Source organism: Mirounga leonina, unplaced genomic scaffold (genome assembly GCF_011800145.1).
Source record: "Mirounga leonina isolate KUSES-001 unplaced genomic scaffold, KU_Mleo_1.0 Mir_174, whole genome shotgun sequence".
Classification (NCBI taxonomy): domain Eukaryota; kingdom Metazoa; phylum Chordata; class Mammalia; order Carnivora; family Phocidae; genus Mirounga; species Mirounga leonina.
The window spans coordinates 49,404-63,605 of record NW_023270451.1 but is presented as its reverse complement, the minus strand read 5'-3'; the positions used below and the strand labels follow the sequence as shown (position 1 = coordinate 63,605).

Below are 14,202 nucleotides of genomic sequence, written 5' to 3'. Positions count from 1 at the left end.
TGATCCAGTAGTTGTTTATCTCTCTTTTTCTCAGCTTCTTTATTTTCCATCATTTCATCTTCTATATTACTGATTCTCTCTTCTGCCTCATTTATTCTAGCAGTTAGCACCCCCATTTTTGATTGTACCTCATTAATAGCCTTTTTGATTTCTACTTGGTTGGATTTTAGCTCTTTTACTTCTCCAGAAAGGGTTTCTCTAATAACTTCCATATTTTTTTCAAGCCCAGCTAGTATCTTTAAAGTGATGATTCTGAACCCTAGATCTGACATCGTACTAATGTCCGTATCGAGTAGGTCCCTGGCAGTCGGTACTACCTCTTGTTCTTTTTGTTGAGGTGATTTTTTCTGTCTTGTCATTTTGTGCAGAGGAGAATAGATTAATGAGAGAACAAAATGCTAGCAGAGTAACCACATCCCCAGAAAATATACTCTAAACAAATCAGAAAATACCTGAAGCAGTGGGATAAGAAAGGGAAAGAGAGAAAAAAGAAAAAGAAAAAGAAAAAGATAAAAACAAAAACAAATAAAACAAAACAAAACAACAACAACAACAACAAAACCAGAATGTGATCAAATATGATCTATATGGTATATAGATCAGTGCCACACACTAGATTTGGGGTGTATTTTGGTCTTTTAGAAGAAAGTGCCTCCCAAGATTTTAAAGAAAGAAAAACTTATATATGTATAAAAATAAGAGTTGATATGATGAAGGGATGGAATATGACTGTAAAAATGGAAATTATAAAAAATTTTATAAAAGGAATTGATAAGAAGTTGTTTGAAAAAAGAAAGAAGAGGATTTAAAAAAAGAAAAAAGAAAAAGAAAAAAAAGGGAGAGGATGTGATCAGGCAGGGGAATAGAAAACACCATATACTAGAGATTTAGGGTATATTTTAATCTGTTAGAAGAAACTATCTCAAAATTTTAAAGAGAGAACAACTTATATATATATGCCAAAAATATGGGTAACTACTATGAAGGGATAGAATATGACTCTAAAAATGAAAAATAAAAATGTTTTTTTTCTTTAAAAAGGGATTGATAAGATGTTGGTTGAAAAAGGGAAAAAGAAAAATTCAAAAAGAAATAAAAAGACAAAAAGACAGTTAAAAAAAATTAACTTTAAAAGACTAAAGAATCATGGTAAAAAAGCTGTGAATTCTATGTGCAGTAGTCCCCTAGCGCTGGAGTTCTGCCGTTCTCATTGATCGGTAAACTTGGTCTTGGCTGGCTGTTCTTGCTGATCTTCTGGGGAGGGGCCTGTTGCCATGGTTCCCAAATGTCTCTGCCGGAGGCGGAATGGCCCCGCCCTTGCCCCCTCCCGGCTAAGTAATCTGCTCGCGTTTGCTCTCCGGGGCTTTTGTTCCCTGCGAGTTTTCCGGACAGCTTTGGAGGCAGAGAGTGAAAATGGCGGCCTCCCAATCTCCGCCCCGGAGGAGCCCAGAATTCAGGCCCCGCTCCTCAGTGAGCCCCCAGAGAAAAGCCGTCAGTCACTCCCGTCTCCCCGGTCTCCGGCCGCACTCCGGGCTCACCCGGCCTGTGACCGCGCGTTTCTCTCTCTGGCACCCGACCCCGGGTGGAGTCTCCAAACGCAGGAGATCCCTGCGGTGCACTCCCGCGCGACTCTTCCCGGGGGAGGAAGGTGAGTCTCCCCGGATCTGCCGCTTGTTGGGTCCCTGCTGGAGGCGCAGGGGCCCGACTGTGCCGCGGATCCCGGTCTATGGCCACCCCGAGCTGAGAGCCTGCGCCTGGGCTCCGCCTCTGCAGCCGGCTTCCCTGCTCCGTTACCTGGGAGCTTGGCCACACTCAGGCACCCCCGGTCTTTCTGTGATCCCAAGGGTCCTGAGACCACACTGTCCCGGAGGGTTCCACCCCCTGCTTAGCCACAGAGTGACGTCCTCAGCGGAGCAGACTTTTAAAAGTCCCGATTTTGTGCTCCGTGGTTCTATCACTTGCCAGAAGCGGCCGACGGAGGCCCCTCCCCCGCCGTCTATCCTCCCGAATATCGCCTCGGATTCACTTCTCCGCACGTCCTACCTTCCAGAAAGTGGTCGCTTTTCTGTTCAGAGAGTTGTTGCTATTCCTTTCTTCGATCTCCTGTTGGGTTTGTAGGTGTTCAGAATGGTTTGATCCCTATCCAGCTGAATTCCTGAGACCAGACAAAATCCAGGTCTCCTACTCCTCCGCCATCTTGCTCCGGCCCCCTCTGTGTATATATTTCTATCAAGGTTCTAGAATGCATGTTTAAGATTCATTACAGGAATACTCTAAATACTATTCCTCAATAATGCTTCCTGAAATTCACTGATTCACACATTAATTCAGCAAGGGTGTACGGAGACTGCATGAGAGACAAGGCATGTGCAGACCCTGGCAAGGTCACAGACACCAGAGACATAGGTCCTCCTTGGGAGCACTTGTATCCCAGCAGCACTTGCGTTCATCTTCCTTCATTTGGCACTGCACCTGGCCCTCACAGTCAGGTCTATGACCACAGTCACCCGCCCTCCCTCCATTTCAAGTCCCTTGTTATGCAGCCTGTACCATCCATACTGCCTAGAACTCTCTCAGGACAAAGACCTGATGGTTCCTGACTCACACTGTTCTCAACAACCCCAGCCAGAAGCTCTCATCAGGAGACCATCAGGTCAATGCGAAGTTGGAGCAGGAGGGCTGACAGCCTGCAGGCACAGCTGGTGACTGGACTGTCTGCTTCTTTTCCCCTTGATTTTAGGACTGAGGTACCTGTCAGGGAGCACAGAGTGGGGGCTGAGGCTGAGGCTGAAGCTGGGACTAGGGCTGAGGTTGCCCATGTGGAAAGGATGAGAGTCCAGAACTGAAGAGCGGTTCTTGCGGTGGACTGTCTGGCTCCTCTAAGATTTTGTACATTTGCACGTGGTTTCATCTACTGTGTTCTGTGGACTGTATAAAAAGAATTGCAGTAGAGGAGACAGGATGTCTCAGTGCTGCCTATTTATTGTTCTCATATTGCCTCTGAGCGAGTGTTATAAGAGACCAAATATGTATCAGATACCCAAGGTCTGATTCTTTTTTTTTTTTTTTTGGTATCAGTAAATGACTAAGGTGGCAGGTGCAATGTTGAGTATGGTACATAAATGTAATTATCCTTTTTTCTACTGTGGATATAGATATTTCGGTTGTGTCATTTTGGCTACTAACTGTAAAGAGAGAGAGAGTGAGACAGAGATATAGACACAGATATGTAGACCGAGAGATACGGAGAGAGAGACAGAAATGAAGACAAAGACTGACAGAGGCATAGACACAGGTATATCTAGTGCAGATAGAAATATTGCAAATGTGCATCAAGGGAGACTTTTCTAAATTAATTGTCCCAATTATTTCATGGTAAGGGGTAGAGACAGATGTGAAATTTAAAAGAAGCACTGATGATAATACTGAGCCCTCCTCCAGGCTGGATCCTAAGCATCTTGGATTTCTCATCTCATAATCTCACAGCAGTTACTGGGATGGGAGCATCTCTGCTCCACAGAAGTCAACTCTAGATGCTCCAGCTGACCTCCTCCTCTCACTCCACAGTCTGGGGCCCCTGGGGTCTATGCAAATGCTGGCTTTTGTTGTTGCTGTTTTACTGCATTTCTCATGACCGTCAGTTTCTCTCAAGGATTTGAATTGTAAAATTTGGTTCCTAGGTTCAAACAATAGTATTTTCATTGGTTCTTGAACAACACTTTTTGTAGATTAGTTTATCTTTTTTAGAGTCAGAAAGCTTCATAGATTAAGTTTTTTAAAACCCTGGATCTTGTCTACATAACTATGTAGTTACTACCTTCTGAACCAAGTCTCTGTAGCACAGAAGTCTCCATTTTAACTAAATAAAAAAGGACACAGCCTTTGCAGAATAATTAGAAAAAGTCACTCTTTCTCCAAGCTGACACAGCTCTGCTCAGGGTATAGAGAAGGGTGGGTATGGGATGGATTTTGTTCCCCACTGTGCCCCCTCACATAGGCACACATGAGCAGGGCACACTGGTAACAACAATCAGAGGCTGCAACTCCAGGTTTGTTGCAGGTAAAAGAAGTGTCATTATTGTTGATAATGTATGTATGTCATCTCTTCTTCATTCTGATATTGGAGGGATGTGTTAACCTTACCAACTGAAAATAGTTTCCTCTCGGTTAGAACAGACTCTTTCAAGTTAGGACAATCTCCTTTGGCACATTCCTCATCCTTTGTTTGTCTGTCTCCTGCTCATTCTGAGGACATCACTACACATGGGAGGAGCGGAATTAGTTCTTACAGTCTTCCGCCCACCTTCTTCCAGCCCTTTGTCCTGCTGGTCTTTAGGATTCAGCCTCTTTGTCAGAACTATCTTGTGCCATAACCAACCCTGAACCACTGACTCACACCACACCATGGGATGTAAAGTTTCCCCCTTGCACCTTCTGTTCTTGTCTAAGCATCAATTCTATCTTCCATGAAATAGGTGTATCTGCAGGATTTTTAGAATGATCACATGATTTCCTCAACAGACTCAACATGTAGCATATTATCTGGCAGCTAAATGGATATGAATTCCAATTTATTCATTGCCAGCACCTTCAGATTGAGCTTTTCAGTTATCGAAAATCTCTGAGAACCTTACTTCTCTCTGAGATAATCAGACCACTTCAACAGAGTCTCTAAATAGGAAAGCAAATCAATAGGAAATTATGTCAAACCAGACATTTAGAGCAGGATTAGTGACATCTGTGGGGGTACAATGGTAGCCATCAACTCCCTTTCCTCTGATACTGAGGCATTACATAACAAGAAGTATATAAAGTGCTTAATACACTGCCTACCTAGTACAGAAGGAGGTTTCAGTAAAAAAATAGCTATTATTAAAATCTTATCAGAACATTATGTTTATTAAATTTCAAAAGAACTTAATTCTTTTTCTTAGAGCAAAGGAAATCAATCAAAGTAATATGTTGACATGTGGATTACAAATACTAATTCTACCACTTTCAGAATATAACTACAGATTTTTGGTAATTATTTGGTAACTTCAATTTAGAAGTTAAAAAAATAAAGGCAACAGAACTCACAATAGATAGGAATGATCAGTTTGTGAGTGAAACATTTAAATGTTGACTCATAAATGGCAGAAAAGTAGATGAAGGAAGGACAGAAATGATAGAACAATTATAACAAACGTGAGAGGCTGGATTTTAGTTGACATTATGAAAATGGCAGGCATTTCTCTACTTTTTTTTCATAAGAGTTAAGATTGGTTCACTACTGCCCACTTGTTTATTGTATTAAAGAACATCAAGAACACAGAATTGAATTCATCATAATATGGGTTCATAAAGCCCTGTAATCATTATTCTACACAGAGATAGAGATCTCTTTATTTATTTTATTCTACTTAGGTGATGATGACTTACCTCTAATAAATCGGCAAATACCTCAGAATCCCTGATTTAACTGAAGAACAAAAGCATTAGAAATAATCTACATGCTCCTCTCTACTGAATTCATCAACTAGAAAAGCACAACATTTAACGATAATTTCTCAACACTTGTCCAGTTTCCTGTTTTCTTACTGAGGGAACAGGGCACATCCTGGTCTGTTAGAGATGGGACTTTGGTGGCTTTGTGTAATGAGAAATGAAAGGAACCAGATAAAATCTCCCAACTCTTCAACTTGTTTTACTTATGTGGGGGCAAATACAACCTTTTTATTTGACTGTCTAGTTGATTTTTATTCTTTTGTTCCTCCAGATGGACAGTCTACTTCTCTTTACCTTGCCTTGGGCATTATGAGGTAGACCCTCATGGACTGCACAGATGGTTTTCCTTATTCTCTGGTTGCTGTTTGGGAGCAGCTAATGGAAGCAGCAGCAAGAGACTGAGAAGTGGGAGAGAGTGAGCTTAGGGCTCCCTCCCTGAAGGAGGCCTGTATCCTCACAGGGACCAACATATAGTGACAACTCCTGCCATACCCAGAGCTTCATGTTCAGGCATAAGAGGTGCATGTGGGAGAAGTAATTCTCTTTTATACCACTCAACCCACTGGAGGAATGTGTTTCTTTTTTCTCAGGGCCCTGGATCCACAGGCTTGGAAATCTAGTTCCCAAGAAGAAATACTTTTGTCAGGTGACATGGTGATGGTTCTTTGAACTTCAAATTCCATTGGCCAACTTTCCATTGGAAATCAGAGCAAAGATTCCCATTACTGTAATTCACAGGGGTTAGGTTCCTGGGGCACAGAGCGATGGGGAGAAAAGTGGAGCATTGATCCTGAGGAGGAAATAGGAGCTTTCACAGTATCAATCCTTTGCACACCTCAGCATCCATTCTTGTCCTTTGCCTAGGGGAGAAATCTGTCCCCCCACAGCAGGGGACACACAGGGTCCTACTTGAAAGCCTATCTTCCTCTCAGTCTCCAGGTGAACATGTGAGGTTGATTTTCTAGCAAACTTCCATGAATGGTAGCAGATCATGTTTTCAGGCAATAAAAGTGCCAAACAACTATGTTGAAAAAAACTATGGTTGTGTGCAATTCTGCTTGGGATGATCTCATTCGCTCATCTGCATGTGGACAAAAGAGATGTAAGGAAACCCAGGAAATTAAGTACAGTGTTACTAGAAGACTCAGTATCACTGCCACTGTCTATAGTACCTGGTATCTGTCCTTCACTGGGGAAAAGACCCACTCAGCCGAAGAAGTTACTCTGAGCTCTCCAAGCATGAACCTGGTCTCTAACTTGGCAGATGGAGTCAGTAGGAATCAGCAGAGAAAACAAGATTTTGTTTTGTAAAAGAAGCAAAGGTTGTTGGAGAAGAGGGGAGAAATAGTGGTCAAGACAGAGGCTATTACACACATTTCTAACCATCAGACTTCATGTGTCTAAGTGTTCAATAATATGCAAGAATTTTAATATTAAGTAACATGTGAATTCTTTTTAACAATAAATTTTAAAATAAAAATCAAAAGCCATACAGGTTTTCCATGAGTCAATTAGGGTATGGAAGTAACATAGTAAAAACTCTCCTGATCCCAATGTTTAGAAGTGACCTCTCCAAGTTGTGCCCTTTCCTCTACCCAAGATGGTGTCCCTGAACCCATCCTGGGGGTGGAACATAAAGAACACCCAACACAAAACAATCAGCATAGATTTCCAGGTGTTCCCAGAAATTTTTAGAGTTGTGATTTTTAGAAGATGACTCTCATGTAACAGACATGACATTTTGCCCACTACTAGTGTGTGTGATCAATTGAGAATGGATAATATAACTATGAAAACTGATTTTTTGAGATGTTCTTAGACTTTTTTCGGCATCAATTTCATAATATAATGTTGTTTCTATTACTCAAAATCATTGTGTCTCACCCACCTCAGGAATGAAATAAATGAGTTGAGCCCAAATCATCAGGATATTTCAAGCATCCATCTATGCAAAATCCCCCACCTGTGAGGTAATGTGAGCCCCTCTCTAATAGTAAAAATATCAATCTCACTTCAACAGACATTAATGGAGTCACCACTGTACTTGGTCCTGTACATTTTAACAAGATGCTTTCAGTGTTGTTAGAATCAGCCATTTAAACAACCATTTAATTAGCAAACATTTACTTAGGATGGGAGGGCTTATTGGTCTCTGGCTGGTCTGGCTTTACTGTGTGTGGTCAAAGTGTCCTTGGTGAAGCTCACCTTATCCTCAAGGAGAAGGGCAGGAGGAAGAAATGACTCCAAAAATGACTTGTTGTTCTCTCCACATAGGGGTTGTTTTCTCCATGCACAAGACCATTGTCCTCTCAGCTTGTAACTCAAAGGCACTATAGACCCATGTTGCAAACTGAGATTTAAATTGACTTGGGAGGACTTCTCATGACAGCGTCTTCATATTTAGCTAATTTCTCTGTAACGAAATTATAATAAGTGTTTTGGACTTTCCTCTCAATAATCATGTTTACCAATGCTATTAAGTGTACATAAAATTTGAATCTTTGATTGAAAATACAATTAATTCAGCTTAGACCTCCTCAGACAGCTTTTGCTTCTTCCCCACATATGGCAGCAGGTGTTTTCCTGTTTGGGACTGGAGGATCAGTAATATAGATTTTCTTTTTTTTTCTGAAGAAGTTGACAAACTTTATAAGAAGTTAGTAAACATATTGGTATCTTATTTGTACAATTTTGCTTTAACAGAAATCGGTCACATAATCGTGGCAGGTAAAACACCCATTTTACAGAGGCGATAACAGAGGTCCAGGGAATCTGGCCCCCAAATCCCATATGGAGTAGCATTCAAGGAGAAGTGGAAGGCTGTAGGCCCCGGGCTCAACCAAGGTTGATACATCAACCTGCCTGAGGATCATGTCCCCGCACAGGAGTTGAGCACCAAGCTTGCCAGTGCATGAGGATGCTGAGAAGCTAGCCCTGCTGTTTTCGGTGCTTTTGATCCCTGATTCTCCACTGTAAAGTAACTAGCAGTGGGCAGGGCAGCAACTTAGAAAATGGAATCAGAAGGTGACTTCCAATCTCAGTTTTCAATCATTTTATGGTAAATCTCTCTCTTGAATGATTTTCACAATACTTTATTCTCACATTCTTCACTGGTGATGGCCAGAATCTTCAGTCGCCGGTCTGTCACAGCTCTGTTCAGTAGAAATAAATGTATGTCACAATTTGAGACACATTTTCTAACTGTGGCATTTTTTAAAAAGTTAAAGAAACAAAATTCTAGGACTGTTTTTATTTACTGCGAGATATCCAAAATAGTGTTTCAACAGTAATCAATATAGAAATTACTAGGATATTTCATCTGTTTTTATAGTCTCCAAATGTGATTTGTATGCTACACAAACAGCCCATCTCAGTTTGCACTAGTGCACTAGCTACATTTCAAGTGCTCAGGAGCTACATGTGGCTAGTGGCTAGTGGCTACTGCATTGAGCAGCACAGATTCTGCTCCAAGCGCTTCAGAAACGCTGCGCCGGACGATCTTTAGAAAAGTCCCTCCAGACTGGACAGCTCGCTGGGTCTGCGCCAGACTGCGCGCCAGGGGCTCCTTAGCCTGCAGGGTTCTGTGCAGTGGACCCGCGGAGAGCGAGAGTCTGGGGTGCTGAGGCTGACCCAGGGCAACCCCAGGGACCCAGAGCCGGTGGAAGATGCCGGGCATGGAGCGCCCTGGGAGACAGAGACCTTTTTGCTCAGGGACCTGGTCAGAGCACAGGGCTGTGCTCTTGCCAGGCAGCGCAGTAGTACACGCCCTCGTCACGCTTCTCCAGCTTCAGCACCGACAGAATACAGCTGTTGCTCTCCCTGCCCTTCTTGGCATTGACTTTGTCTGCTTTCATGGGAAAATCCCTCTGCACATAGGACCTGGACATGTCTAGGTAGAGGAGCCTCTTGGGGGCCGTACCCTCCTGGTGGCGGTACCAGTGGACATAGCTGACGGAGGTGTCTACTTTGCATTGCAGGGTGGCTGAGCTCTCCAGGGGCAAGCGCACCACCACCAAAGCAGGCTGATCCAGCTTGAGCCCTGCTCCACCACCTGCCAGGGGGAGGAGGGGACAGTGGTGAGACAGGGATGGCCAGGAGCCTCAGGGTACCCTGCACGGGGGGAGCGTGTCTGGACTTACCGGGAAACAGGAGAGTGCACAGGATGGCAAGGAGACCCAGCATGGTTCTGCTTCCTACCTGGAAAGAAACCCAGGGTGACCTCCTAGATGCACTTGCTGGGAGGAGACTGCCTGGGTGGTGGCAGAGGGCAGGTTAGGATCTGAGCTTCTGCTTCCCTGAGGCACCTGCAGGTAATGATGAGAGAGAGGCAGGAGAAAGGGAGGGAGGGGCCAGAGGGCAGGGACAGGTCTGACCACAAGGGGTGGAGGGAACATCCATGGTTAGGGGGCTGAGAAACAATGAGGAATGTTGGTGCAAGGAGAATACCAGTGATAACAGCAATCCTTGATTGGACTTCGACTACACCTGAGCACCACACTAATTTGTTTCAGCTTATTTTTTTTTATCACATCTGAAAATCACCCTGTGGGATGAATGGTAATACCCTCAATTTAGAAATGGGGAAAGCCTGGCTGGTATTTTAAGTAACCTTAGGCAACATGCCTAAGGAGGATTAGGAGATGGGGTTGTGAGCCAGGTCTGCCTGGAGACAAATCTCAAGCCTCAAATGGCCACTTGGTACTGACAGAGCAATGGGTGTGCAGGCTGCTCGGGATGCAGGGACAAGCACAGAGCAGAGATCCCTGCTGAAAAGGCAGCAGGCCCCCTGAGCTAGCACTGGGGCATTTCTCCCAGAGGTCTCCTCGGAACATGTAAATGCCCTAACATGACATGATAGCTGTACACAGGAGTCTTGGGCAAGCTAGTTCTCCTTTTCCTCATATGTCAAAGGGACCTCATTAGGTTGCATGCAGAGTAAGCAGGGAATGTAAGCAAAGCCTGTGTCCTGTCCCAGATGCAAAGAAAAAGCTCAGGAAATGTTGGGGATTGGTATTTCATCTTAAAACTGGACTAGTTACAGTAGATGATTTCTGGGGTCCTCATAGTGTAGTATTACAGGGAATATTACAGTTATGGAAAATCAGGTGTATGTGTGTGTGTGTGAGTGTGTGTGTGTGTGTGTGCACGAGCACGAGAATGCAAGCAAAGCAAGTTAATTTAAAAGAGAATTGCTGTTGTTCCTGAGGCAAAAAGGTAACCTCACATAGGGTTGCCAGATTTAATGGAAAAATAGTGCAAAATGCTATGCAATATCTGGACATAAACTACAAAATTATTTGTTGTTTATCTGAAATCCAGGGAAATGCAAATCAAATACACAATGAGATATCACTTCACACCTATTTGAATGCCTATTATCAAAAAGTACAAATAACAAGTGTCATCACAGAAGCTGGGAGGTGAGGAAGCACAGGGACTTGGGGTGACTGTCCTTTGCTCAAGGACCCCATGTGCTCCTGCTGTCCCAGGAGCAGCTCTGAGAACAGACGCTCCCAGGCAAGCTCAATGCCTTGCAGTCCCAGAAAATCCTTCCTGGGACAGAAGACTCGTGGTTTCAAAAATAAGAAAATATAAAATTGTCATCACATTAAAGCAGAAAGAGTGTTCTTAAAGTGGTAATAAGAGAAGTCTACTTCAGAAACTGCAATCAAAGCTTCCCATCTGACTGCTTTTGCCACAGGCTCTGAGGCTGCCAGGAGCTCACGGTCTGCAGGGAACGGTGGGTTCAGACCGACTCCATGTTCCTGCCAGCCTCCCAGACCTGCTGGCCTCAGGAATGGTCCAGTCATGGGGCCAAGCCTGGGAGCCCAGCTCTCTGCGCAGGCAACGATGTCATCTGATCAATGGTACGCTGAGGGGAGAGGTCCTTCTCAGTACGTAGCTGCCAAATGGGACACTTGGAAGAGTCTGAATGATACCTCCTAACTCTGGGAGGATTTATTACATTGACAAGGACAGAATGACTGCTCCAGTCCAAGCCCTGCCACTTGGAGGATGTGTGTCCTTGGGAAAGTCCCTGTAAATGGGAATAATAATGCTCACACTGGGGACACCATCCACCATGGGCCAGGGATTGGACCAAGTTGGTTGCTTTGTAAATAAATACCATCAGTCAGTCTGAAGTATGATGTGACTCTTATAACCACTTATTCCTTATAATAACACGTCAACATAGTTATAACAACCACATATGACAGAGCAGCTAACTGGAATCTTAAAATATTTCATCTGTGCCATCACATAAATAATGGAGCCTTGATTCAAACACAAAGCTAACAAATGCAAAACCTGTCACACCACCCATTCTATATACGTAGAATTCAACATATATATACACAGAGACAGAGAGAGTTATGTTTAACCTCTAAAGAGTAAGGGGTCATGAGGAAAATTTCAGTGAGATTGCAGAATTCAAGAATCTCTCTCACATGCCAGGGAGCAAGGGGCATAAACTGTTCTTGAAGAGCATTCAGGTAACAGTGCTGGGCCTCAGAATATAGTAGAGACTCTTCTAACACTGGTGAAACAATAGCTGCTTGCCTTTTGGAGAGACTAATTTTTTTAAGGTCGTAACAGTAATCATTGATCCATTAATAATGTCAAATACATTTTATTGAATGTCATACATGGTACATATTGATTCCTTCCCTGCAAGCATAAAACAGGTGTTATTAATCCCATTCTTCAGATCAGACAGAGGCTTTGAGAGGTTGAGTAGCCCCACTAAGAAGAGCACACCATGAACTTCAAGTCAGCCAGGTTAACGAAGCATGTGCCCTACGTACCCTGCTTGGATGTTTTTGATTCAGAGATTAATTTCTGTTCTCCCTGAGTTGTTTCTTTGAATGCAAATTCTGATCTTATTAAATTTCCCATTTGTTTTAAATAATGTGCTTCCCTCTTAAAAACCTACATTATTTTACTTATTACTTACACTGACTTCTACCACCCCCTGCTGGCCATTGCAGGTATGACACACACCTTATAGTCCTCCGTGTTGGAGCCCAGGTGAATGAAGTGTATTACAACAAAGATCAGCTTAGTGAGGGGAAGGGCCCAGAAATACTAGGCAGGAAACCTATTTTTTCCAAATGTGTACTCAGTATGGGTGGTAGTTTTGTGTAAGTGGCTCCTCCTTGCATGGCCCCAATTTCCCAGCCTCAAATGAGAGGATCGACTGATATGTTTGGTCTCTTACGTACCTGTGAAAACTACAGAGATTTGCTTGTGAATAATGCATATTTACATTTACATAAATGGCACAGCATTCCTGTCAATCCGTGTCTGTCCATCTGTCTGTCCCCCAGTTCACTGCTCCTCGGTGCCCCAAGCTACAGCCACTGCATTAATTCATCCACTGACAGTGACAGACACTCATACTGTTGCCCAGGCTGGCTTCACCAGCAAGCCTGTCACCGACAGCTCAGGAGCTCTGCACGCTGGGAGTAAGCATTTCCCCGGGAATCTCATCCCAGGGTTGCTGGTCCCGGGAAATACACATCCACGTTCTCCATAACCACCGTCCATCCTGTTATCTGACAGCGAAGATTTTACCAGCCTGAGGGCTCCCACACAGCATCACGTTGTTTGAGGAGGTTCTGGGCTCCTGTCTGATGATGAGGAAGCTGAGGGTCTCTGTTTACACCAGGTGCCCATGAAGTGTCTCCCTCAGACACGAGCTTCTCCGTGTGCTTTAGGTGCAGCAAAGGGGAGGCTGGCTCGCAGAGGCTACAGCGCACAGCAGAGCCAAGCCTCCTGTGCTGTTGCCGGGCCCCCCATGTCCTGCCTGTGAGCCCTGGAGTCAGTGCTCTTACCGCTGTTTCTCAGCTCCTCATCTGCAGACAGGAAAATCAGCAGCTACCTCAAAGGTTCATGAAGATTTAATAATGTACAACATGCAGAACATTTAGGAACGTTTCAGCTAATAAAGATTGTTATTTATTATTTTCTATACTATTAACAGTAATTGATTAATATTAAATATAAATACAAATATACAATGACATAAACATTAAATTATGAAAAATTAATTAAGATGATAATAATCATTTTAATTACTTGTAACTTGAACAAATTTATGTCTCTTAGATATTTATCCATTCTGAGTTTTAGTTGTTACAAATATCCTCAGCTAATCTATCAATTGTCTAAACTTTGTCTAAAGCCCTTTCATTAACTAGAGATTCTCAGTTTTGTAGTCAATCTCTTGTTGGCACATACTTTGCCTACTTTGGAGTCCTGTTTAAGAAAATCTGTCCTCTCCAGCACCATGAAAGCGTTCTCTCATTTCTTGTGATATTCAGTTTGAGATTTGAGTCCAGGCTAATCCCGCAATTAGTGTGTCTTGACTTCTGTGAACTGATCCATCCCTCAGTCTCTCCTTTATTTGCTCCTTGCACGTGTACATACGATCCCTGCAGCAGATTCAGAACACAGAGCAGGGCGGTAGAGACTTTATCAGTTACTGGGGAAATGAAGAATTGAATTGTATTGATTTTACACTGAATTCCATAAGAAACGTGAGTGGGTGCTGGCAGAGAAGTGAACAAGTGGAGAACGCTAATGATGTTCCTTCCTAATGAGCTTACATTGAGTACACAGTTATGGAGGGAAAAAAGAGTAATCCAGTGAAAGATATTAAAAATTCTCCTGTATAGACATTGGGGCAGTGACTGGACTTTTCTATATGACCTA

The 14,202-nt window shown here is 43.3% G+C and overlaps 1 gene segment (V, D, J or C); it reads right to left on the bottom strand.

Annotated features, from left to right (window-relative positions):
• LOC118020599 overlaps positions 1 to 9,669 on the bottom strand; it is a 68,536-nt gene extending 58,867 nt beyond the window's left edge. The window contains 2 exon segments of the C gene segment in view: positions 9,216 to 9,538; positions 9,627 to 9,669. Coding sequence covers positions 9,216 to 9,538; positions 9,627 to 9,669 — 366 coding nt within the window.
• Between the last annotated feature and the right edge of the window lie 4,533 nt (positions 9,670 to 14,202).